The 25,108-nt window shown below is 38.5% G+C and overlaps 1 protein-coding gene across 1 annotated transcript in view; it reads left to right on the top strand.

Moving 5' to 3' along the window:
- The first annotated feature begins 10,149 nt into the window (after positions 1–10,149).
- LOC140246240 (acylamino-acid-releasing enzyme-like) overlaps positions 10,150–25,108 on the top strand; it is a 28,154-nt gene continuing 13,195 nt past the window's right edge. Inside the window, exons 1-9 of the mRNA XM_072325696.1 lie at positions 10,150–10,300; positions 10,973–11,137; positions 18,108–18,355; positions 19,246–19,336; positions 19,891–19,966; positions 20,799–20,947; positions 21,533–21,762; positions 23,523–23,563; positions 24,845–24,966. Of these exons, the coding sequence (XP_072181797.1) occupies positions 11,009–11,137; positions 18,108–18,355; positions 19,246–19,336; positions 19,891–19,966; positions 20,799–20,947; positions 21,533–21,762; positions 23,523–23,563; positions 24,845–24,966 (1,086 nt within the window). The 5' untranslated portion in view covers positions 10,150–10,300; positions 10,973–11,008. The remainder of the gene's footprint in view (positions 10,301–10,972; positions 11,138–18,107; positions 18,356–19,245; positions 19,337–19,890; positions 19,967–20,798; positions 20,948–21,532; positions 21,763–23,522; positions 23,564–24,844; positions 24,967–25,108) is intronic.

Genomic DNA, 25,108 nt, shown 5'->3' on the forward strand with positions numbered 1-25,108 from the left:
CTGCATTAGAAGTTAACCATGTTTCACTTAATCCAATAACCGATAACGATTGACTTTCATCAGATTCTAATAAGTACTTTAAATCATCAAAATGTTTATTTAAACTCCTAATATTTAAGTGTAACAAAGAAAACGTATCCTCAGAGAAGTTATGAATCATATCTTTGTATTGATTTACTGTAATATAATTGCATAACATATTTTGAGTGAAATCATTACTAAAATCATGAGGCAATTCATTTGCTCCTGTATTCAGGGTATCGGTAACAAAATCATCATAAGGGGTGGTTCCTGTACTGGTTAGCCCACTAACTGGGTCAGAGTCTAACCTAGTGTTCCTAAACAATTCAAAAAAGTCATCATTCGATACGGAATAAAATGGAGCATTACAAAAATTAGCCATGATTAAAGGTACGAGACGAGATTATAAAAGTCTGCGATGTCAACAAAACTAGGATGTCATAAATAAGTGGATGATACAAGAAAATAACCAGTCGCCAGAAAGAGGCAAAACACTGGAGTAATCTACAAGTATAAATGGCGTCAAAATCACGATAAGCAGGAGATCGCTGAGGAGAAGAACGTGAAACGAGAAAGAGCAGAATAAGGTAAGTGAGAACGTTCAGAAGCATCGTCAGAGAAAGACATAGAACATACACAACACAATAAAAAGAATAAATCAAGTGTCTCTGTGGGCTTCCGAAAGAGGAGGACAGGGATGAGAAGGGAAGTAAAAGAACGAGCTCGACCGGCTGTTGTCGAAAAAGGAGAAGTATATACAAAGACGTGAGTTGCGCTAGCGTAAGAATTCAAAGTGCTGCACAGTACGTAAACTTGTGAATTGCAGCATAGACACACCAACTTTTCGTCATGAAATAACTACAGTCATTAATTCATTGCAAATTATCTTTTCATTACGAAATGGCTTTATTTCTCGGGTTATCTATAATACGTAGAATATTATAGAAGTTGTAATTTGCAAGATGCAACCATGTACTGTACGTATATATCCTCTATCAGCCTACAAAATGAGTATGGAATGAAAGCGTTTACCATATCAAACTTATGCAGCTGCACATACATACAGTAGTTCATTCAGCACTAATGCAGGGAGGTGTGACTAGAGACACTCATTAATTAGTTTGCGTCTTGTTCAATAAAAATGCTATATGACTTTTCACATGAATATAATATTCATTCATTTTCTGCTGATGATTATGTAAGGTAGAACCAGGGTGCATTGCTTTAATTCATATTCATTTTCAACAAAGTGTGCCAATGTATATGACATGGTGCGAAGAAAGTATTGAAAAAGCAATATAGAATTATATTTTGCATCGAGCGAAATATAATATAAACACAATGAATTGATGAATAAATAGATACATGCTAATTTCTTTTCAGCAGTATGCAAGAAGCTCTTTATATAGATGAGATAGCTGAATGGTTTCAATATGGGATTCACTAAAATATTGTTAGAACAGGCAGGTGGAAGAGAGTCTCTTCCACCTCCTTTATTGGTATCAGTGCCCTTCATACGACACTGTCAGTGCTGTCAGTGCCCAGAAAGGCTCTGTCTGTCAGTGCCCAGAGCCTTCCATTGCAAAGGCTCTGTCAGTGCCTGTACAAGGGTCGCCCTCAACTCCGTCGTCTATCACGCTGTATCAATGGTTCCATAACATTTTGTTTGCTCCTGCAACAAAATAGCTCCCATATATCTGCATGCAAGCTAATCCAAACATAAATTCTACCAACAAACCTAACTCTAACCCTAATCCCTATTCATACATCAAGCTAAACCTATTAAAACCCTATTACTGTACAACCCTAACCCTTAACTCTAATGACGAAAACAGAACGAATGATCAGAGTCAGACAACCACAGGGTCAGAGTCTTTACTGTGGGTTTCAGGGTCAGAGGACCCTGGACACATTTCGTAAAGTATTTGAACATCCAGAAAACACAGTGTATCCCTTTTTAAAGTGGCTCCTCAAAAATTCATCACTTCTATAGAACAAACAGAAGTCCCTTCTAAACAGGATAATCCTCTTTCTCTAACAAACAATGTTAGAGAGAATACATACTAAATTTTGTTATTACATGTACATGCATTAGGGATGGGTGAAAGTCCTCCGTATAAGTAAATGGGTGCAAAAATTGTCAAATCATAGGCCTATATATCCGTTTACCCAGCGGAACTGTGACTGCCATATATAGCACTTTTATTGACTTGGATAGTAAAAACTGGGATAATTTAAGAATATATACTCGACGGAAAAGTAATTTTCAGCGACTCCTGGAGTCCCCTACAAGCATTATGTAGGGAAAGCACAAGAGGAGCAAGATTCACGAAATTTGGATAATGTGCACTTACGGAGGGAATATATATTTTGAATGAATCCCAAGCCACTGCGGGATCACCTATACAGTCAATAATTAGCAGATTGAGCAGCTAAACTGCTCTGAATCCTTAAAAAAAAAAAAAAAAAAAAAAAAAAAAAAAAAAAAAAAAAATGATTTACATATTTTTTATAAAATTGTTTTAGATGAAGCAGAAATTAGAAGATTAATTGCTTAGTAGATATTTCAAAGAAAAATTGCAAATGGAAAATTCACACTCAATGTTAAAACGTATATTCAAAAAGTTCTTATACAATCATTTTGAATGTAAACTAAGCGAAAGAAAGAAAGAAAGAAAGGATACTACATCAATGACGAATATACCTACTTTGTATAAGATTAAGAAACATCACGTGGGCCTCTGCTCTATACCTATGAAGTCCTATAGATTGCCATATTTACTTTACTGCCCTAAATATTTCCTTCTATGTTTATGAACGAGCTTGATCTATATTTCTGATATGTATAAATCAACTCAAAGAATTCACGCGTAAAATGTGATTGTTTAGTTATTTTCAGAAGCAAGAGATTTATGCTCCAGTAGCTTCCTTTCATGCTCTCCCGTCCTCATAGTGTAATAGACATTATGTATTATGCCCACAAATTGATAATAATGATAATAATAATAATAATAATAATAATGATAATAATAATAATAATAATGTCTTATTTATCCATGGTAGCCTCTTCAGTGTTGCCACTGCTCTACCAGAGGGCCCTGCCATTGTGTTGCCAGGTACCCATTAATACACCTGCATGTTAGAGAGGGACATTGTGGGTAAAAACATCTTGTCCAAGGACGTAAGCACTGGGCGGGATTCGAACTCGGGTCTGTTTTGTTTCTATCATCTATATGATCATCTATACTTTACTTTGTTTTGTTTCAGGTGACAAATCAAAAGACAAAAATTCTTGATGAAGAGATTCCAAGATGCGCCATCTCACTTCCTCTCCTGAGCATCAGAGTGACCTAGGTGCATAAACTGACAAGCCTGCTCAATTCAACGAACTGCACACCCTATAATAGCTCGGGCTGACAGGCCCTTTGTAAAAATTGACCAGTTGGCTTTTATAGAACGTAGCAGATTTTGGGAAATTTTGGTGTAGACAGGCTCAATCAGTTCTCTTTGTTTCGCGTTGTTTCCTCCTTAGTATCGGATATTCAAAATTCAATATTTTGTTTATTGAACTTCAGTATGCGTGAATTACTTACAAGTCTTTGTTTTGTGCATAGATATTTATCATTAAATTTCAAATAAATTGATTAGGCACAAATAGGCCTATGATCACTTAAATCAATGCAATTTAATTCAGTTCAAATTTTTACTTTTTTTCGACAAAAATGCCACTTTCATTGGTAACAGAGAATAAGGCAAGCAAAACCTTATGAAATGAAGAGTAGGCTATATAGCACAATGAAAAGAGTACACAATCAATGTGAAACCTTAAGTTATGAAGTTGCTCCTGAGACAACTGCGCCCGGCAGGCCTTATTTTCTCCAAAATCTTAGGGTTAGGGCACCAGGGTTAGGGCTGCGGTTTTAGGTTTGAGGATTAGGATTAGGGCAGGGAGGTGAGACTCACCTCCCTGATTAGGGTTAGGGTTGCTTTGTTTAGGTAGAGTTTATGTTTGGTTTAGGGGCATTATTTCATGCGAAATATGATATTCTCGCAGGAGCAAATGTCATGGAACCAGTAATATTATACATTTTCATGAAATCTGAAGTGATCATGCGAAAAATGGAGGAACCCACAGAAAAGTCGAAGTTTGCAGGCACTGAGTCTCTGAAAAAAAAAACCAGTGAAACAACATACAGCAACAGAACGGAGAAACGACCTGCATCCAGCCTTCGCCACCCCATGCCCGCCCCCCTCCACCTCGCCCATCGCCGGCCCGCTCGGCCGCGATTCACCACTCGATCCTACTGGAGTACCAGTTCAGACAAACCCTTTCAGCGCGCCGAAACTCTCGCGCCGCGCTGGTCGGCAGCACTGGGTATACGGTACGGTGCTGCGGACCTAGCGGACTCATTCGAGCTTTCTTTAGGAGCCGACTCGTGAGATTTATGTATCACTCACAACGCAACGCACTGTACCCGCTTGAGAAGGATCTGTGTATTTGTGGTTAAAAGAGCGCAAATGGTGAGATTTATCTAAGAAATAACAAACCACTGCAAACTGTGGCGTAGGATCTAAACTGGGTTTTCATCGTGTCTGTACAAGATTGTGCTTTTGTGTAAAACCTAACTTTAGTCCTACATATTGAAAACCATGTCCTGTCCTTGTGTAATAGGAGTGGCCAGATACATTATTGGCTACTAATACCACTTTTTCCACTACTATCAACTAATTACACAACTAATAGTACTCAGAATATCAAGTGTAGTACAGTGATAAGACATTGATTAATTAAAATACTTGGGTTAACGTTAACAATGTTGCAGAAATATATTAGCATAGCCGAATCCGGTCAAAACGTCCCCGTGTCAAAACGTCCCTGCCGTGTTCCAACCAAAACGTCCCAGGGTCAAGTACCAGAACGTCCCCGCTTTTGTCCGCGCACGCTCTGTGGGTCAAAACGTCAGTCTGAGCCCCGCTCTGCCTCCTCTTGCATGCCAGGCCCAGGCCAACGGGCGGAGGGTCGAGGGTCTCGTCTTGCAGCGGCGATTCTATATGGCGCATAATCCAGCGGACTCGATAGAAATGCATGAAGAAAATACACTCTGGCGCATATGGGCGCTAGTGTACTTTCGCACCTGTTTGTCGAATGACCTCCAAACATGCACAAACTCACCCTAGTTGTCCAGTAACCTAAATACTTGCATCTGAGTGAGATTCGAGTCCAGTAGAAATGGAATTTTCACCATTTTTTTTGTCACTTATCTACTTATGGGAATAATCTTGATCGCAACTACTCGCTCGGCGATCACCGCGTTGCATCGAATTCGCGTTGCATAGGAGCAGACAGCGCGCACGGCAGCACAGCTAGCTAGCAGCGAGCCACCTAAATGCTGCTCTAAATAACAAAATTTCTTCACATTTACCGTTATGAATTGATAAGTGATATGGTTGAGGGGTCTAGATATCGCGCACGTAAATTTGTGATGCTCTTATAATAAAAATTATTCCACAATCGTACCTGAATTTCTCAATAAATATCACGAAAATGCAGAAAAATCACCTCCCAGAATATCCTGATGATACGATGACGGAGTAGTGCACTGTCGCCGTTTGTATGTCGGACTTAATTTTATGCGTTCAATTTCTCGGGGTATGTCAAGATCGCGCAGCTGCCCTATGTAGTTTCATGTGTGAAAGTGTCTGCCCCTCTCTGCGGCTGTAACGTGCTTCGGCTTTCGTAGAATATTATAAACGATCGATCGAACAAATTACGAATTCTATCGGCTACGATCATACGAACGAGACAAGAGAGACGACACGCCTAGGCTACAACATCCTTAAAAAAGATTTTAAGCTAAGGTAGGTAAATTATAAGGTAAAAAATTGGAAATTTAGTGAAAAATTTGTTCCCAAAAATTGGACATTTAGTGAAAAATTTGTTTGAAATCAAAATTTCTTTCCTGCTTCCTTCTCATGTTTAGCGGTTGTCAGGTATGTTTATTCCATGGGCGTATCGGCAAATTTTGCGCTTAGTCCTACGCGTAACATTGCTTGCTATACGCAGTTACGCCATGCGCGATCATTAAGTCCCTGCGCAAGACCTAGAACCCTATTATACCGTTAGTGCACCAGTTTTCAACAGGACCCAGATTTCGACACCCAGCAGATAATTCTTATAAAATTTTATACTCAATACAAACGTCTGACTTCAGCAATCAACCAAGTTATCAATCAGATTTCTAGTCTTATATAAACACCGTTTGTCACTTGTCATCATAATCCGACGGTAGAATATTTAGGAGAAAAGCAGCACAGTGTCAGTAGAAATGTTAATGTCTGCCATTTTTAGGGGTTCAAAACAATATGACGCATTTTGTATATACATCGCCGTAAAATTAAATTCACCCGTGCCGGTTATCTTGCTTTAGTATCAGTTTGTTTGCCAAATCTTGATGTTTGATTTCATAATCGTCTTTTTAGTAATTTCATGGCTGAATTCGTGATAAATGAGCAAACTTAGAGAAAGAGTTGGCTTTGAGAATGTGGCACCAGATTTCGACATTCCCATATCAAGACACGTTATAGAGGAAACAACAAGTTCTTGCGCCAGTATGACTGCCAGTTTGCGTCCACAATGCAGTGTACGCGTACTGTACGCGTACTATACGCGCCATGTGATTTCTGTGTGATGCGCGCTGTGATTGTGTCGAAAAATGATGCTGGGTGTCGAAATCTGATGCCAGCGACGGCGTGACTGAAATCGCTTAAAAATTGAACGCGAGTGCATTCAAATGGGAATTCGTTTAAGGCATGTTATTATTGGCTTTGTAGCTGAACTTCATATCGAAATTCCGAAGTAAAACGGTGCAGTATTGATGGTAAACAAGGAAATGTGCTAAAGTGTCGAAAACCGGTACCCTTACTGTACTTAGATTTTATAAAAATTTATGACATAGAACATATTGACCCGAGGACGTTTTGGTGCCAGCTGGGCCCGGGGACGTTTTGGTCGTACCCGAGGACGTTTTGGTCGTACCTGAGGACGTTTTGGCTCGGGGACGTTTTGACGTGGGGACGTTATGACCGGTAAGCAGCATAGCCACTGCTAACCCCGGGGCGCTCCTTGTTGACCGTAAGTAAGTTGTAGTATATGGGAGCACAGTATAGATCTACGCGTATACGCTTCGCGCTGGGGCTGGTCCCAGTTAAGCCATTGCTCATGTGGCTATGCTTATGGCTATGCCCATCCAGGTAAAGTTTATCACAAGTCAGTCCTTTAAATTTGGTATTGTCTGTTGACTGCACTGTAAATTGCCAGCAAACTTTTACTTCCTTTGAGGGAATGGCTGTTTCAATTCAACACTAACAGCATGTCTTGCATGACTTCTTGAAAAAATTCAACAAAATGTTGGTCTAGGGTAACATCCCCAGTATTCGGTCACTTAAAGATATACTATTTTAGTCTAGCAATGGCCTTTCCAATGAAAATATGGGTCATATAGATATCAAAAATGGGAAAGTTCGGTTAAAAATTGTATCCATATTTTTTAGATGAATTTTTCATTTTCCATATTCTGACACTTTACCCGATGCTACGCCCCGCCCCTAAAAATAGGCGATATCGGATTCTCTCGATCATGTGACCTGTGACCTCACAACCAGAAGACCGACGCTTGATCCCAGTCGGTCATCGCGTATGTTACGTATGTTTCGAGTGTTGACACTTTCTGTTTCTTGAGTTGTTTTCGGATATTTAGCGAAAATGCCACAGCGATGTGTTGTTGCAGGATGCAGCAACACCACAAAAAATGGTATTAGTTTGCATCAATTCCCAAATGACGAAAACGTTCGCCGAATGTGGACTGCAAGAGTTCAATTGATAGAGCAAAGTGGAGTGTGCCATCGATCGGAGAGCAGTGTGATTTGCGTGCCCATTTGATGACTTTCAAGGAAGACGATTTCGTCGAAAGTGGGAAGCATTCCCACCAGTTTGGAATTAAAAAAAAAAAAAGCGAATGCTGAAGTCATCTGCGGTACCAAACATCCAGCTTGGAGCTGGACCTAGATTATCTGAGGAAGAAAACACCCAGGAGAGCAGCTGTGTAAAGCGAGAACGAATACGAATGAGGGTAAGTTAGCCAGGCCAGGCCGTGCCCATGCAGTGTCGATACGGGAACTAACACTAGTACGTGTATAATCTCTTATGTCACTGATCGCGGAGGCTGAGTGATTTACTACCGGATCGGGTACGATTGTGATTGTACTGTATACAAATGTATTCGCTATTACTTAGCTCAACTATTCATTTGTGAAAATGACTCTTCATTTAGTTATGTCAGCTTTGTCAAGAACTCCAGCGGTGTTATTGGATAGCCGAACCATACAACCCGAACGCTTCGCGTTCAGGTCGGTGCGGCTATCCTCACCGTATGACTATGAGCAGACAGGACTGGGGATGCATGAAGGCGAGGGACGCGACTGCCGGCGCGGCCCCGCGCGCAGAGCTCTTGCATTCGCTTGCGCTCCTCCGTGCTACTAGCCTCAGCCAACTGAGCCTCGTACAGTAGTCGGCTCAGGGCCTGCTATCTTCCCCTCTCACGTTGAATCCTGCTTTTTGTGTGAAGGTTGCAATTTGAATGGACTATGAATCAAAGCTTGAATTTTGCTCTGGTATTCAATTGTAATAATCTGTTCACCACTTGAATGGTTTAGTAGAGATGTCTGCAGTTACTTGTAATGTTACTAATTTTGCCAGAATGTCCAAAATGCGAGGGTGTGGAATAATGCATGCAACCGTACTTTCATAGACCTACTATAGTGCTAATACATGTAGGCCTACTAATATCCCACGTGTACACATTTGTACTGGGAATTATCTGCTTCATTGAAGGAATTCAATGAAGCAGGTCCGCTTCAGGCATCAGCATAAAATGTATCTTGATATTTCGCTTGGTCTAAATTCAGTGACACATGCAGGGGTGAAAGAATAGACAAAAAAAAAAAGAAAAGAAAAAGAGGGATTTTGCATGTTCTGCTTTGTATGTTTACGTATGCGGTGTGTGTTTGTATGGGTAACGTAACTTTTTCCAAAACTAATGAACCAAAAGTGGTCATAAACATTTCAAGATTTTTAGGACAGTTGCAATAGTCAGAGTGTTTACCATATGCCTCTAATACCGCACAAAACTGAACTGAAACCAGTAGGAAAGTGTAGCACTAATAAATTTTGCATTTGCGGTTACAAAGCTAGGTTACTAAGTAAATCCCGCTTCAAAAATGGGCTAAAGCTGGACTACAGTAAAAGGGATATCAGACATTTTGTGTGATACTCTTGCACTGAAGTGTGAATGCAATTCAAAGGAAACCTACCGTTGATGAATTCCCAAAATTGATTTCATACCTTAGAGCCCCAAGAATTCATTAGCTGGAGGTAGTACCAACCATTTTCTCTTTGATTTGCCTCTCCAATTCATTTTTTGTTCTTGATATCCAGATACGAAAGTCGCTGGAAAGTTGGATGACATCATTTGCAGCACAACTCTTCTCAAAGATATCAAGAAGATGTCATGTGGGCAACAAACTTCCTCTCTGGAATCATTTCACAGTGTGATTGATCAGTTTGCACCCAAGATGAAGTCATGTATACAGATACCATGGCATGCTTTACAGGCAAGTATATTTTTGTTTGTATTTTAATAATTAATCTGTGCTCTTACCCTTCCCCTGCCCTTCCAGCACCCCCACCACCACCACAAAAAAGACAGGAAAGAAATGTACTGACTTGACTTCCCAATCTTTGTTTTACAACAAATATTTGAGTCTTCAGGTGTCTAAACAAGTCTTTCCTTATTTCAAAGACAATGCTTTAATGCACTTTACAATTTCTAGTGACACATTGTTCCTTCCTACAATGACAATGGCCTTGAGAATGAGAAGTAGAATACCTAAATTCACAAGGTAAAATCCAAGTGCCCCTCCCCATCCATTAATATACTTAGCTATGCCATTTTGTCCTTTTATTTGAATGGTTGTTCCAATGTTATGTTACTACTGAACATCATTTTTTCTACATATAACCTTGTGTCCAATGGCTGAATTTCATCACCAAGTTCTTAATATTACTGTTGCAGGCTTCACCTTGCAGCATTGCATCACAACCCTAACAGTGACCGGCAACAAGCCACCACAGGTGAAGGAGAGCGTCATTTCATCATCATCAAGCCCAAATACAAGCCTGGATCAGCGACTGCGAAGCCCATCAAAGAACCTCCCACCTACTGTAAGTTAAAGGGACTGTACAGTACTGGTTGAGGTAGGGATTCATGTTTTGAACATTCCTAAGTGAGATAATGAAAAGCCTCTTATGAAATATGAAAGCGCATGTAATTTTGAGAAGGATTCAACGTTTATTTGATGAAAATTGGTTTTCAAATGGCTGAGATATCCAAAAAAGTGCTAATAATAAAAGGCGACATGCCCCAACTTTATTAGTATCTCTTTGTTTCACCTTGTTTTTGGATATCTCAGCCATTTCAAAACCGATTTTCATCGAATAAACTTTTGATACCCATTAGAACCGCATGCTCTTTGACATCTCATAGAGTGGTTTCTGAATATCTCACAAAACGTTAAAAGCTAAATCTTCACCTCGACCAGAACTGTACACACCCTTTAAAGCTTTGATAAGCAAAATAGGATGCTGTCTAGTTTTGTCGTAGTAAGCCTACTTTGTACATAGAAAAATTATACAGTATATCACTTGGTAATGGTAGTTATAACAGTGCTTCCCCGCTACAAAAAAAAAAAAAATAAATAAATAAAAATAAAGAAATGCAGAAATAGGGAGAAATGTATCATTCAAAATAAAAGATATACTACATTTTAATGTAAAGAAAAACATCTGTGTGTTAATTTGTTTTATATCTTCCCCCTTTTTTTTTCTCTTCTATAGCATATGCTGAGGAACTCATGACTGAAGTTTCAGAGTATGACAGTGAGGCATCTCCACATGCAAGACAGCCATCACCACCTCCACTGTCCAGTGAACACACTTACCCATCAAAAGAAGATGTCATTCAACAGCATCAGACCCAACTCAGTTCAGCCCATGAATGAAGTGAGGTCGAGTGGATAAGAGTTCTTAGGACACAAGGCTACAAAGAAAAAAAATGCTGTCCAGTGGTAATTTATCATAGGAACAACCTTTAGAATAAATAAAAGGACAAAGTGGCTTAGATAGGATATATTGATGGGTAGGGGATGGGGTGCACCATAATTTTTTTTTTCCATTTTTGTCAGCCCAATGAAAGATAAGAGACTGAGGGATTGAAATGGTTTCTATCATCTACTTGTCTGTCATAACTTGTCTCCACCATGCTCAGTTTTGTCCAAACCTTTTTGGTACATGTACATAGTTCTTAGGGACAGTGGGATTTGGATGGAGTCAAAGGTCACACAGGTCAATGACTTTTAGCCTGCTTTAAATTTTTTTTGTGCAAGTTTTTCTATGTGCCAGTAACTGGGTGAGACATCCTCATGAAATTTGTCATTATTGGAAGTAAAAATATGTCACTAAAACCAAAAGGCATCAGTACATCAAGTTTTAGAACCAAGGAAAGAGTTGATTGGATACTTGAATTTTGCAGTATATGTTGTAAAACAAATAAGCATTGTGTACATTTATGATGGAGGACTTACATGTATGTCAAAATATGTTTTTATTTATTTCATTTTATTTATTTACTTATCAATTTATTATTTGTTGTATTTTTGTTGTATTTTTCTTTTATGGGGGGAGGGGGGTGTTAAATACAATGTACCTTCAATAAAGTTACCCCATAAAGGGTCTCCAGAAAGACCCATGGGATGTTTTATTGCACCAAGCATTCTTGAAAGAAGAAAAATACAACGTAGGTGTCACAGAAGTATTTTGACAGTCTGGTTGTTAAGTATTGTTAGTAAGTACCTGCATCACCACTTTTTGTATGCCTGATGGTATGGCCTGTATTGTCTGTCCATTAGCAAATTGTTGTGAAGATAACGCATTTATTGTTTGGTAAAATTCATGCATTCTTGCATAGATGGATCATATTGAAGTGTAGTTGTGTGTAAAGGTGGGATAACTTAGGTAGGTCAAAGGTCATGGATGTGGTATGCCTGAAAATACACATTTCTCAAGATAACCAAGTATTGTTCAAGATACAATTACAATACAATACAATAAATGTACAAAATACACAACACTCATTGAATTAGCAACTGTAAGAGAGAGCTTTTTAGTTTCATCCATGTTTTAGATTTTGAAGTACAATTCAGCTCGTACAGTGGAACCCTGTTATAACAAGTATTGAGGGACTATGAAAATTAGAATTACCTTGTTTTATGAACTATCTCATAATACCTGGGTAGAAAAATAAATGTAAAAAGTTTGCTCTAATTTCTGTTGATATTTTAGCCATTCAAAAACTCATATTTGAACATTTGGTTAAATGTTCCTCACTAAAACGGTATTTGTATCCAGTATCATAAAACATTTCTACATGTATGTTGGTTGAATGTTGATACCTTTGAATCATCTCATAGAAGAATTCAAGCTTACTTCATCCATTGTGAGATGAATAAGCGTAGAAGTACTACACAGCATTACGTAGAAGTACTACACAGCATTACATGGAAGGTGTTCTCTTGATAATTTTAGCCAAATTCTACACAAGTTGTTTGTGTATATGTGTGTGTGTGTGTGTGTGTGTGTGTGTGTGTGTGTTGTGTGTATGTGTGTGTGTGTGTTCTGAATTAGTAAGAAAATTGCTATTTGGGTATTTTCATCATTACGGGGTCTAATTTATAAAACTGGAGTCCGTTACATCTGACAACCGCATGTTTTTGTTGCTTAGAGTACAGATACAGAGAGCTGAGAAAGATTGTAAAAGGATTCTGTAAATGATATTACATCCTCATGTTTAGAATCACTCTGAAATCTCTCTGTACTATTTGCCTCTGTACTTGGCACCACAGAAACATGTGGGTGTCAAATGAATCAGGGCAAGAAACATTTCAAGGGAAGGAGATGGGTTGCTATGTAAAACCAAAAAAAAAAAAAAAAAAAGATTTGTCACTCAAGAATACTTGTCACTGCATTGCATCACTTACATTTATTGTTTGATCATATCTAAATGTGTAACATGTGAGAAAGCCATTACATAACTATAAATAATGCTCCACAAATCTACATTTTCATGGTCAGCAACTTTCACCTCATTTTGAAAGAGCAGGGAACATACCGACACTGGGGGAAAAAGTACAATGTACAAGCATTTCATGAGAACACAAAACTTGTTATTTCCCCACTTCAAAATGTCATAGGAAAATAGGAAATGGATATGAATAGAAACAAGCTACATTAGTGGCAAAAATATGATTTACAGCTTCATGACCTATCACTCTCATTAGGCATTTCCCTTCTCTATTTACAATTTATGCACGTTCAGTCTACCGGTATATGCTCTGCTTGAGTAGCATAAACATACTAGTATTGAATTATGATTACAACAGATTAGGACAAGATAAATACTATGTATAATAACCACATGCAGGAGATGTAAATCAAAGCTACACTGTACAAGAAAAGAAACAAATGCGGCACTATATTTGAACACATTAAAATTTGTATCACTGCAATACTCTCAAACTCAATACGTAGTTTGTTCTAAAGATAGATAGAAAGATACTAAGTAAAACAGAATACATGACAAGCATCCAGAGTCTTGTAGAAATGGTTTCTGAACTTGACTTCTGGATTCTACTCAGAGGTGTAGCCATGGGTAATACAGTGCAACATACAAGAAAAATAATCCCAATCCCAGTCCCTCAAATGTCACACTTGAAGATCCAAGAAACAAATTTTATATGTCCTCGAATCCCCTGTACACCTCGGATGGATAAGAGTAGGGGATGGTTGTGACGGCACATGAAGGAAGGCGAACACGAACCCTCCTGCCCAGAAAACCCCAACACCACTGAGCCAGCTGGCTGCATGCAATGTGCCTTGATCGCCTGCAAAAAAAAAAAAAGAGGAAATACAAGAAAGACAAGGGGGTTAGCAAGCATGTTAATACACTTGCATATTATGTCAATACTTGAATGCATAGGCATAGAATTGTTTTTCCCCCCTTTTGATTTGTTCATGAATACATTATTCTCTTTAAACATCACAGGATTTGATGTCATAGCATTGTGTACATGTAATTACCGAAAAGGCCTGAGGCTATAACATAGCTAGACAGAGAAGATCCCCCCCCCCAAAAAAAAACAATAATAATAATAATAAAAATGAACAGGTCCTAAGGAGGACCATGGAACCATTAAAATTACTTTGTTACATATACTATGGTACAAAAACACAAATTTTCATATAAAGAGCTGGGACCTGCAAAATGTTTAGATACATGTAACGCATTGTATTAGCACTTTGTTATTTTTTTTTCCAACTAAATGAAGTTCCACTGTACAACCTTATAACATGGTTTGTGAATTATACTCTTACTTATCAGCAGTTATTTGCTATGAAAAATGTAACTAAAAGTGTTCATTGTTGTTTCGAACTACTTCCAATTTGGGGACATGTCAATAACATTTTTTATTTTACTGATGATACATAACTTTGTATAGTGTAAACCATTTGATAAACTTCTAAAGTTCAATGGCGTGCATGTAGTAGCACATTTGCACTAGTATAGGTACTCACTCACTCTCAGTTACATCCTTCCGATGGTGACCCTCATACTGCTGTACATACTGAAAATACGCTGTCTCCAGTACCCACTTGTCTAGACATACTGGCTGGAATCCTGAGTGCTCCGTGATGCAATTCAGGTCCTCCTCACCGTCAGTGTAGTCATTCATCTTCCTCACCAGTACAGGAATTCTTTGCAGCATATGGACTCCCTCACTGACTGCATTGGGATACACCCACAACTGCATGAACACCTGTATTATCAAAATAGAAAGCATGAATATAAAGTGATGCTAAAAGAGGTTGTTTATATGTAGTTACTTCTGCAACAGTGAATTGTCTGCACACATTAATATATGAAATAGCCATGCGAGCATGTACATACATGCAGCATACATGTACTATTCACATCCAACATTGCTGGGCTGCCATCTAGAAGTTGAGATGACCTCCCCAAGATGTTGTGTTATACACGCAAAATATCTACAAAATGAGTCTATCACTATACATATACCAGAGGCGTCTCCCATAAAAACACCCCATTGTTTGTGAACGTTGGCTTGCCACCCCATGGCAATGCTCACCACATGTACTGTACTAAGTTTGTGGTAATCATCCACTTTAGTGGAATGTATATTTTTTGGTTGCCTGGCTTATTTCAGTTGAGGGTTTATTCCCTTCAAGTTTACCCAAGAGCTAAGGCTAAACATAGCAACCAAATACAATGTATATCCCACTAAAGTGAATGATTGCCATAATCTCTATGCAGTAAATAGCAGTTATTGGCACTATCATAAAATATAGTAGCTTTGTCACTCCAATGCTGTGTATTTTCTGCTGTAGTGGCAATATTTATACATGATCTAGTAATTTGGAGACTCTACTTCATACTTTTATGAGAAGATAATCATAAAAGTTACTTACGAAGAAATTACAGCTACAATGACGCAATGTGTATATGGCTATAGCGTAGCCGTAGGTCTATCACAAGTACATGTACCTGGTAGACCTCTACTAGTAATAGGCCTAGGCAACTGTTCTTCTTTGTGTCACCAGCAGCCCACTTCCGAAGCTTCTTTCACTTTTGTTCTGAATAATATCTCACTTTATACTATAAAGTATAATGTACAAAATAAGGTAGACTTCGGTAACTGATGTTAGGCCCTATGTTGTCCTTTTTCAAAACATAATTTCAAACTTTCAAAGTATACAAATGTATGTAACAAACGTTAGACTATGGATCAACAAATGAGCATAATACATTTGAAACTATGACTGGTAATGAGAAGTACAAGTTAACTTTAATTTACCAGTTTATTTCCCAGCCTCGCTGTACTGCTCCTGCAGCAGCAGCAGGCGCAGTTGCGTCGCCGTCAAGATCAGCGGCACGAGCTTCAGCATCTTCCCCGAGCCCGCCCGGAGGAGCGTCCACCGACTCGGCCTCAGCCTGACATGGGCCTCCACCTCTGCAAGCGGCTCAAACAAATAGATCTAGGGCCGCTGGCTCGTCTCCACTGTCGTCATCTGATTCCTATATCTCAGATTCGGGTTCAGACCACCAAATCCGACTCAAGCCCCAGATCCATTGTCGCAAGAAGCAGCGTTTTCTCAAATTTTCAGAGCTACAAATTCAGTTCGAACGCAGACGCTAACACTTCGCTCACTGTAACACGTTAGTGATCAACAACGCCAGTCGCGCTAGTCAGTCGTATATTGATCAAACTATTGTGTACGCAAGACAATGCTCGTGTTAGCAAGTGCCCGAGTATTAGAGCGGAGAAATAAAACGCCTGTATTGACGTCTACGTATGCAACACATTTTCGCACTAACAGGTTCGGGAAGAATAAAATAACGTTGACTATAAATAAGATAAACTGGGTAAAATATGGGCCCAAATCAAATTACATCGTATGTGTATGTAGAGTAATGTTCAAATTCCTTAAACATGGGCTTTTCCCCTCAGTTTACAATTTCAATACTTCATAATCGTGCTTTCAAAAGAGGGCAAAATTATCGCTCACACATATTTTTTTAACACGCAGTGCAAGGCAGATATGCGAGCTCCTTCGAAGGCGGGCTGGCTCGTATATTCTGGTTGTGACGTATACACACATCTGTCAATCACCCGCCGCTGAGCCGGATTTTTTTAGGGGCGTTCCCGATAGACTTGGGTTTTGGCATTTTTTCGTGAAAATGAATCATATTTTTGAAAATCCAATGACGGATTCGAACTCAGACGTACACAATACGTGTAATTAGCCTTTGTTTACATGTTAAAATAGTATACCTTTAAGCTTTTTTGCAATATTTTTCAAACTAAAATAATACATACTTACATCATATATACAGCAATGTATGTGAAATATATCAAATTTCTGTAATCTCAATTTTCATTTTGTTAAATATCACACAGAATTTCGCAAAATCCCAAAATATATCACCTTGAAAATTCCCCAGTATACGGTCACTGCTACCAGTATTCGGTCACGCGATATGCGCGTTCAAAGTCAATGCGTGTTCAAGGCAGCTGAAAAATGCGCGCGCGCGCTACCTTGTTGGTGCAAAATTGCATCAGGGACGTTGTGGCGCCCGTTGGTGACCGAATACTGGGGTATCGACACTTGCATTCAACCCTTGTATATTGAGACACTGTATTGGCACATACGGAAATTTTGTTTTTCTTTTGTGTTTTTGACGATACCATCACACTCCGAGCTTGCGATAAGCATAAAATCCCGCAAGAGAACGGCGTATTTCTCGATTTTTAGCGCTTTTTCGGCGACCCGTACTCTTAAAACTGGGCCTTATCCGCGTGCGCTTTTGGAAAGTAGCGTCGATTCTGCACTTTTTACCGAAAAATTGGGGATTTTGGATGGATTTTTGGAGGGGGCTAAGAGAGTTTCCTGTTGTGAACGAGTGTGCAAGTTGTGAATTGATGTGATTTGCGTGTGTTGTGACAGTTGAACTTACTGGCTGGTGACTAGTGATAAGTGACTGAATACCGGTAGCTGACCGAATACTGGTGCTCTTACCCTAGTCTAGAAGAAAAAAAAAATCACCAGCTCTTGCACAAGATTAGCAGTTGTGTATTATATTAATATTTGAGAAATGAAGCCTGGTTGTTTAATAACCGATTGCTTCAATGGTTGTTCAGATAAGGAATAATCCCTATAGAACTCTAATATTGCTATAAGTATAGGGTTCAGCTGGTCTAAGTTTATTACCTTGCAGACCCAGTCCCTGTGAAAAAATGGGTGAAACAGTGTAAATCTAGTCTAATTCTGGTGTGGATTGCACATTAGTAGTTTGGGTGAATTTACATTTATATGATACTGCTTTGCTGTTTACTTTTAGGCTTTTCCATCAGCTGAAAAAGCAGCAGAGGTCTATAGACTGTGTGCCAGTGCACCTTCACTCTCGAGGGCCTCACTTCACAAGACTGGTGATCACATCTTCAGCATACATACGACATGGAGCCAGAGGGATTTAGAGCGAGAGACCAATATAAAGTTTGGCCGCACCTATCTTGCAACTGTAGCAGATGCCACTAGAGATGTTAGTGATGTAACAGACCTTGGAAACAATATACAGCTTAACTCAGAGTAAGTGCTCAAGTTGACGTGCAGTAATCTTTGATAGTCAATGTGCAAAGCTCTCCAAGGTTAGATGTTTTCAATATTCCCCTATTATTATTTTGTTGTAATGAGCAGTTTTGTTTCACCCTTGTTCAAATTTGTTTCCTTTCTCTGAAAAATGCATTATATTGCAATGAATTTTCAAGTACTTTTCAAGTTTATTTTGTTTGTCTTTTTAGTGAAGCTGAGCTTGTTAAGGCTGTACTGCCTTCAATGTACATATGCATGCCAGTAAACAAGCAGGGCACAAAACATGTGTTAACTGGTTGTTTTATAGGCAACCAAAAGAGGAATGAAGGCAGACCCTTTGTGTATTTATAGTACTGTATTGTGGTCACCTCCTTGAAACTCAAATCTTATGTGGTACCTTGGACAAGTGATAATGAGCTCTGTAAAGCTAGAAGTTTGCACAGTCGTGTTGCTTTGTAGGAAGCCAAGCTTTGAGACTCACTGCACACAAACAAAGTTTCTTCATGGTATACATGTCTGCAACTAAGATTTATGACAGTTTTTGTTTGAATGTTTGCCTGTATTTGTTTCAGATTTTAGATTTTGCCATATTTCAAGACTCTGTTATGGGTCGAAAGTTTACCCTATTCTCAAGTATTTGAAGTGGGCAGGTAAACCAGATTGGAGCAGTCATTTCTCCAAATGGGAACAAATAGTTAAGATAAATATCCACATGTCTCTACCTTTATTATTTATTTATCTATTTATATTATTATTATTCTTTAAGTGTTGCCTTTCTGTTTTAAAAAGTGAGAGATGACATGTGAAAATTGTTTACCAGTAATCCCCTTTGTGACAGAAATAGCAATTTGTCAATATGAATTTGTGATTGTGCCTAATCATGACAGGCAGATGGTTCGGTGGTCTCCTTCTGGCAAACTTAAAGCTGTGCTCAGGGCGGTTAAGGACAAAAAAGGGGATGAAAAGCAGTATCTTGAGGTAAGTCCTATCTGTACTGCAGGCTGAAACAAAATATGTGTTCTGTAATAGTCATTTATTTTTTGATAGCATGAGATATAGTTAACACTCTGCATGTGATCTATCAATACTGAATATTTTGACTGTTACAACATAAATGTTACAAGTTGCATTGATGAGATTATCCTTTGGTTAAGTATAGTGAACCACTCATCATGTGAAATCTAATGCTCCTATTTTGTCTGCTTGCATCTTATGTTCACATAAAACCTTATTTCACACATTTCTTATGCATTTGCCTCCATTTAGAGGAAAATTGACTGCTTCTGCATTTATATCGTAACTATGTTTTACGCTTAGATTATCCTTGGGTACTCTGTTGGTTGAATTTATGTTTTGAAGCAAGTTTTTACTAATTAGGGTGCATTCTTCAGATAATATGTGGATGAAATCAGCTATGTAGATGTCATCCTGAGAGTGTCTACCTGGAAATCTTTGTAACTTTAAAAGTCTATGGGCACCCTCACTGGAAATTCCCAAGTGACGTCCATTTCTGTGGCCTTCCCTTTAAATAGGTGTGGAATAATCTTCACAAGAAACATAACATAAACTTGACTGCTCTGGACAAGCATGGCAAAGTTGCTGATGATGGTGAGCCAAGGATAAACATTTCTTACTTTCATTTATAAGAGACGTGTGTGTGTGTGTATGTGTGTGTGTGTGTGTGTGTGTGTGTGTGTGTGTGCATGTGCATATTTAGGGAATCCTACAGGTGAACTACAAGAGATAGAATGTTTCAGAAAATGAATTTTGTCTGTCTATGCATTGTTTGTCCTCTGTTCAGCAGTTTACATCAGTGTTTTATAATTCCTTTCAATTATGACTGTGTTAGACATCCCATAGTGATTCTATGTGATTTATACAGTATCAGCCTATCAATTGTCCTCAAGAATGCACATGTGTGTGTATATGTGTGTTGCCAAAGGCAGAGATGTATAATTCAATACTGAGTTTGCCAGCCACAATTTGAAAAGAAACTGCACACAAATACAGAAAATGGCAAATAAAAGTTCTTTGGATTAAAAAAAAAGAGAAATTGTTGAAAAATAATGATTGAACATTATGAGCAATGAGAACTTTGTAGTCAGGCATCTCTCAGGATATCTTGCACCTTTGGGGATATAGAACACTATTCAGGACAGGTGTTGAGTGTCATTACCGTGTTTTAGGTAAGATACTACCTTCCCACAAAGAGAGTTAAATCCCTCTCTGGTTACTGAACACTCATGCATACCAGGTATAAGGTGCACCCCGACTTTGGACATTGGGTGGAAAAAACAAACAAACATGGACACAGGTACTTGCAATAGTGTATAAGGTGCACCCCCAACTGAAATGGTATACCTTATGCATGAGTGTTCATGGTATATTTTTCTGACTTTTTACTCCTCTACTAGTCAATTTCCATCTTATGTATTTGTAGGAGAGTTTGGCTGCCTTGAGTGGTCGAGTGATGAGACGAGGCTGCTGTACGTGGCGGAGAAGAAGCAGGCCAAAGCCTCCTCCTACTTTGAGAAGTCGAAGGATGCTGACCCTGCCGGTGGAACGAAAGATGACAGTGACTCAAATAAGGTCTGACTTGCCAAAGAAGCAAAGATTGATGGCTAATGTCTCCCTTGAAATGACTGTGTTTGTAGTGTTGAAAGTCCAACATGTCTGGTTGTAGGTGATGAGAACTTTGATCGTTTTCGGTGTCTTACGGTCATTGAGTGTATGTATGTATGCATGTGTGTGAAATGAACAAATCAGGAAGTAACTTCACAGTATGTAAGTGTGAATGTAGTTATTTACAGCATTTATCAGAATAGAACTGTATCATAAGACATAGGTACTACCATACACTATATCGTCTAATGTAAGATAGTACAGGTTGTTTTTGGTAATATGTGTACTTGTATAACTTGGGACATTTAGGTTGTATTTTGATATATGGCATATGTACTCAAAAAATATTAACCGTGTGGCTTGAATGTTCCCTGACGAGTATTGTAAAGTGTTTGATATTATGATATATAATTATATTATGATACATTACATTATTGTTACTTTTTGGATTAATATTATAAATATACAGTGTACATATGATTTTTGCAATGTGCTCTCATTTGTGTGCTACAATCTGGATTCTGACTGTTAGGCAAATATTCTCCCTTGCAGGGCGATCAATTTTTGTATCGTCAGGAGTGGGGGGAACTCCTGACTGGCAGGCACTGGCCGGTTGCGTGCATCCTGGACCTTCGAACAGAGACGGTCACTGTACCGGACGGTCAGCCCGCTGCTGTGTCTGCTGGGCAGGCAGTCTGGACGCCGGATGACAGCGGCATAGTCTTTGTCGGATGGCAGAACGAGCCATACAGAGTGGGGCTAGTCTACTGCAGCAATAGGAAGTAATCACAAACATCCTCCTATGCCCTCACTTCATGCTAATTATGGCAATCAGAATTTTACTGTTCTAATAGTTTGACCCACAGGTTTTTTTAAAGAGTGGACCAGTTGAAGGCCCTAGTTCTTCAAAGGATGATGACAATTAATATTTCACTGATAGGACAGATAAATTGTTATGTGATAAATTATCATGGTATGATTTATTACAACATTCAGTTCACATGTATCTAAAACAAGTTTACATGAATGTGATAAAACTGCTTGCCCATTATACAAACAATGTGTGATAAATGCGGGGCCTTGTCATTGTTCCTTGATCTGAGGTAACTTTTTATGCCTCCGCAACGAAGTGGCCGGAGGCATTATGTTTTCGGGTCGTCCGTCCGTCCGTCCGTCCGTCCGTCCGTCCGTCCGTCCCGTTTTGTTTTTGTCGATATCTCAAGAACCGTGTGGTGGTTTTACATCAAACTTGGTATGAGGGTATATCCTTGGGGGATAATACTTTGTGTGGATTTTAGGGTCACGGGGTCAAAGGTCAAAGGTCACAGGTTATTTTGTGAAAAAAAATTTGAAATTTCATGTTTTTCTCCATATCTCGCAAATGGTTCAAGGTATCTTCATGGAACTTAGTATATATGCTTGTACCGATGGGCAGTGATTATTCAGGGAAGTTGGGGTCATGGGTCAAAGGTCAGGGGGTCAAAGTTCAAGGTCAACTCCTCAAAATATCACTACTTTCCTTAAAATGCAATATGCCGGAAGGTTTTTTTTTTTTTTTAAACTTGATGTATGGCTTGTATTACCCAATATATATTTTTGGGGAAGTTTCTTGCCAAAAGGTCAAAGGTCAAAGGGTCAAAGGTAAAGTGAAAGTGCTAACTTGCACTTTTTCCTCCATATCTCGAAAGTAACTCAAGGTATCATCGTGAAACTTACATATTTATGCATGTTCTACCTAACAGTGATTCTCTGTGGAACTGTGAGGTCAAAGGTCAAAGACCAGGTTTAGATAATGCTGTTTTCCCATTTGATACTGAAATTATACTTTTTCTCAATACCTTGAAAATTACTAAATGCATAAACTTATAAAAGGGTCAAAAGTCAAGTAAAAATCATCAGTTCCCCAAATACCTGCACTCTGACATTTTAATCATTCATCCAATTGAACCTAGTTCTAGGAAAGTGAACATTCAGCACATTTGTATCAAACCTGTCATTTTAATATTTTGCCAATTGTGTGAAACTGTCATCACACATTGTCAAGACATTGTACTATAGACCTATTAGGAGAACCATGCATTATGGCGGAGGCATATCAGTAGCCGTAGCGATATATCTAGTTCTTCATTGTTTTTGTTTTGTTTTGTTTTTTACATAACTCTGTGTACGATCTCAGTGATCATGCCAGGAGTAGTATGCTTCCTACCTTTATATCAAAACATCACATTTTTAGCCTGCTTGTGTAGGGAGCAAAAAACAAAACTCAACAAAATGACAGTCTTATTGACAATCTTGTCGCATAACCTAAAGAGTCACTTTTACATCATATGTGATTTTTTTTTTTTTTATTAAGGAAACTTGTTGCATTTAAATGCTTGTTTTCACAGAGATTGTGTGACATTTAGTCCCCCCTTGATATTTTCCTGGTTAGTATAAGAATACATATATCTCTCCAGTATGGAGATGTTTACACTGGCATTGAGACTATTTACATTGCATGTGAATTTCCAATCTCTTTTTGTTGTTTTTGTTTTGCGAACAGGGGTGCCATCTACCATCTTGACCTTGCAAGTGGAGTTTGCAGTAAGTACGAATCTGTTCGTGTTATGAGATAGTCAGTAGAATTCTCCTTATTGCATATAAATGAGAACATTTTGTCGCTAGTGGTTGGGTACGTAGGTTGGACGTATGCTACATGTATATGGCCGTATGCTACACGTATGGAAATGAATGAGGTGATCTCATGCACCCTCACACAATGTGGAGATCAAGTAGGATCAGACCGTTGGTGTTTATTCACTTTTTTTTTTTTTTTTTTGCAATGCAGGAGTACTGGTCAGCAGGCACAGGCAGAGCATATATGTGGTAATTGCATCAAATTTTTTTACTCTTAATCAAGACTAAAACATTGTTACTTCCCAATAGGAATGCATTTTCAGAGCTTTTAACTTGATATTTCTTTTCCCAACGCATAACAATTGCTGAGAAGTCATAACAATTGCTGAGAAATCTACAAAACTATAGTCATTTGGAGATAGAGTTCTCTATGTTTTTGGGTGCAATCAAATAGAGCTTGCGCTGTGCACGGCACAGTGTTGTTGACACATTGTTATGGAAATTGAATAGCTCCGCCACTGTTTGAGTTTATACAGTTACATACGATAGGAAGAATTTCCTTTAAATGAAGTAAGGTCACTACAGGTGGAAAGTTCTTATGTGCAATCAGGATAACTGCACTGTAGATTAAACTTAAAAACAAATTACAGAATTTGATTTGAAATCATCCTGTTATGTTGACACGAGTGTTAGAGAGATATCTTTACTGTTTAGCGCACTTGAAAAGGCCTGAATTGTTCGAAGAAAATCATAGAATTTGTCAGGAAAATATTTATTCTGCGTCACCAAAACTAGAGGTGGGCTGAGAAAATATTTGAATGTGCCATTCTAGTGTTTTATCTGTTATGAATGGATGGCATTTTATGTGTTTCAAGGAAAACAAAATACTTCTGGTGTTTCGAGACATGTCTTACTTTGAATCAGATATAGTGTGTTTATTTTGTATCTGTTATTTCCTTGTTACATACAGTGTTGATCTGTGAAAACTTGATTAATTGCAAAATTTATCTAAAAGTTGACAGGTGTCCAAAATTGTAAAAATTAATTTTACGCATGTGCAATATTATGTGCTGTGATTGAAACACTTTTTAAAGCAGTTATGTATGTTATGTGTAATTTTGACCAGTGACTATCATGATATTATGATGAACAAACGTCTTTTGTCTTTATGTCCTTTGAAAGCAGTTAAAGTTGTACATTTCCTGCACTAATATCAAGCATAATGGCATCTCCTTTTCTTGCCTATAGAGCCGATCAGTGTGACGGACCAGTCGGTGTCGTCTCCGAGATTTAATCCTGATGGATCAGCCCTCGTGTATCTGAGGAACTCCTGCCATGGACCCCATAGGAAGTGTGAACAGCTTATGGTGGTACATGAAGACAACAATTCTCAGAATACCAAATACCCATAGCAGTTTTGCAAATCACCCAATCCCACCTTCAAAAGAATGTAAACTTTAATAGTGAGACAATGATATCGGATATTACCAATGATTTCCATGAGCTGTATGA

Source organism: Diadema setosum, chromosome 2 (genome assembly GCF_964275005.1).
Source record: "Diadema setosum chromosome 2, eeDiaSeto1, whole genome shotgun sequence".
NCBI classification, from domain to species: Eukaryota; Metazoa; Echinodermata; class Echinoidea; order Diadematoida; family Diadematidae; genus Diadema; species Diadema setosum.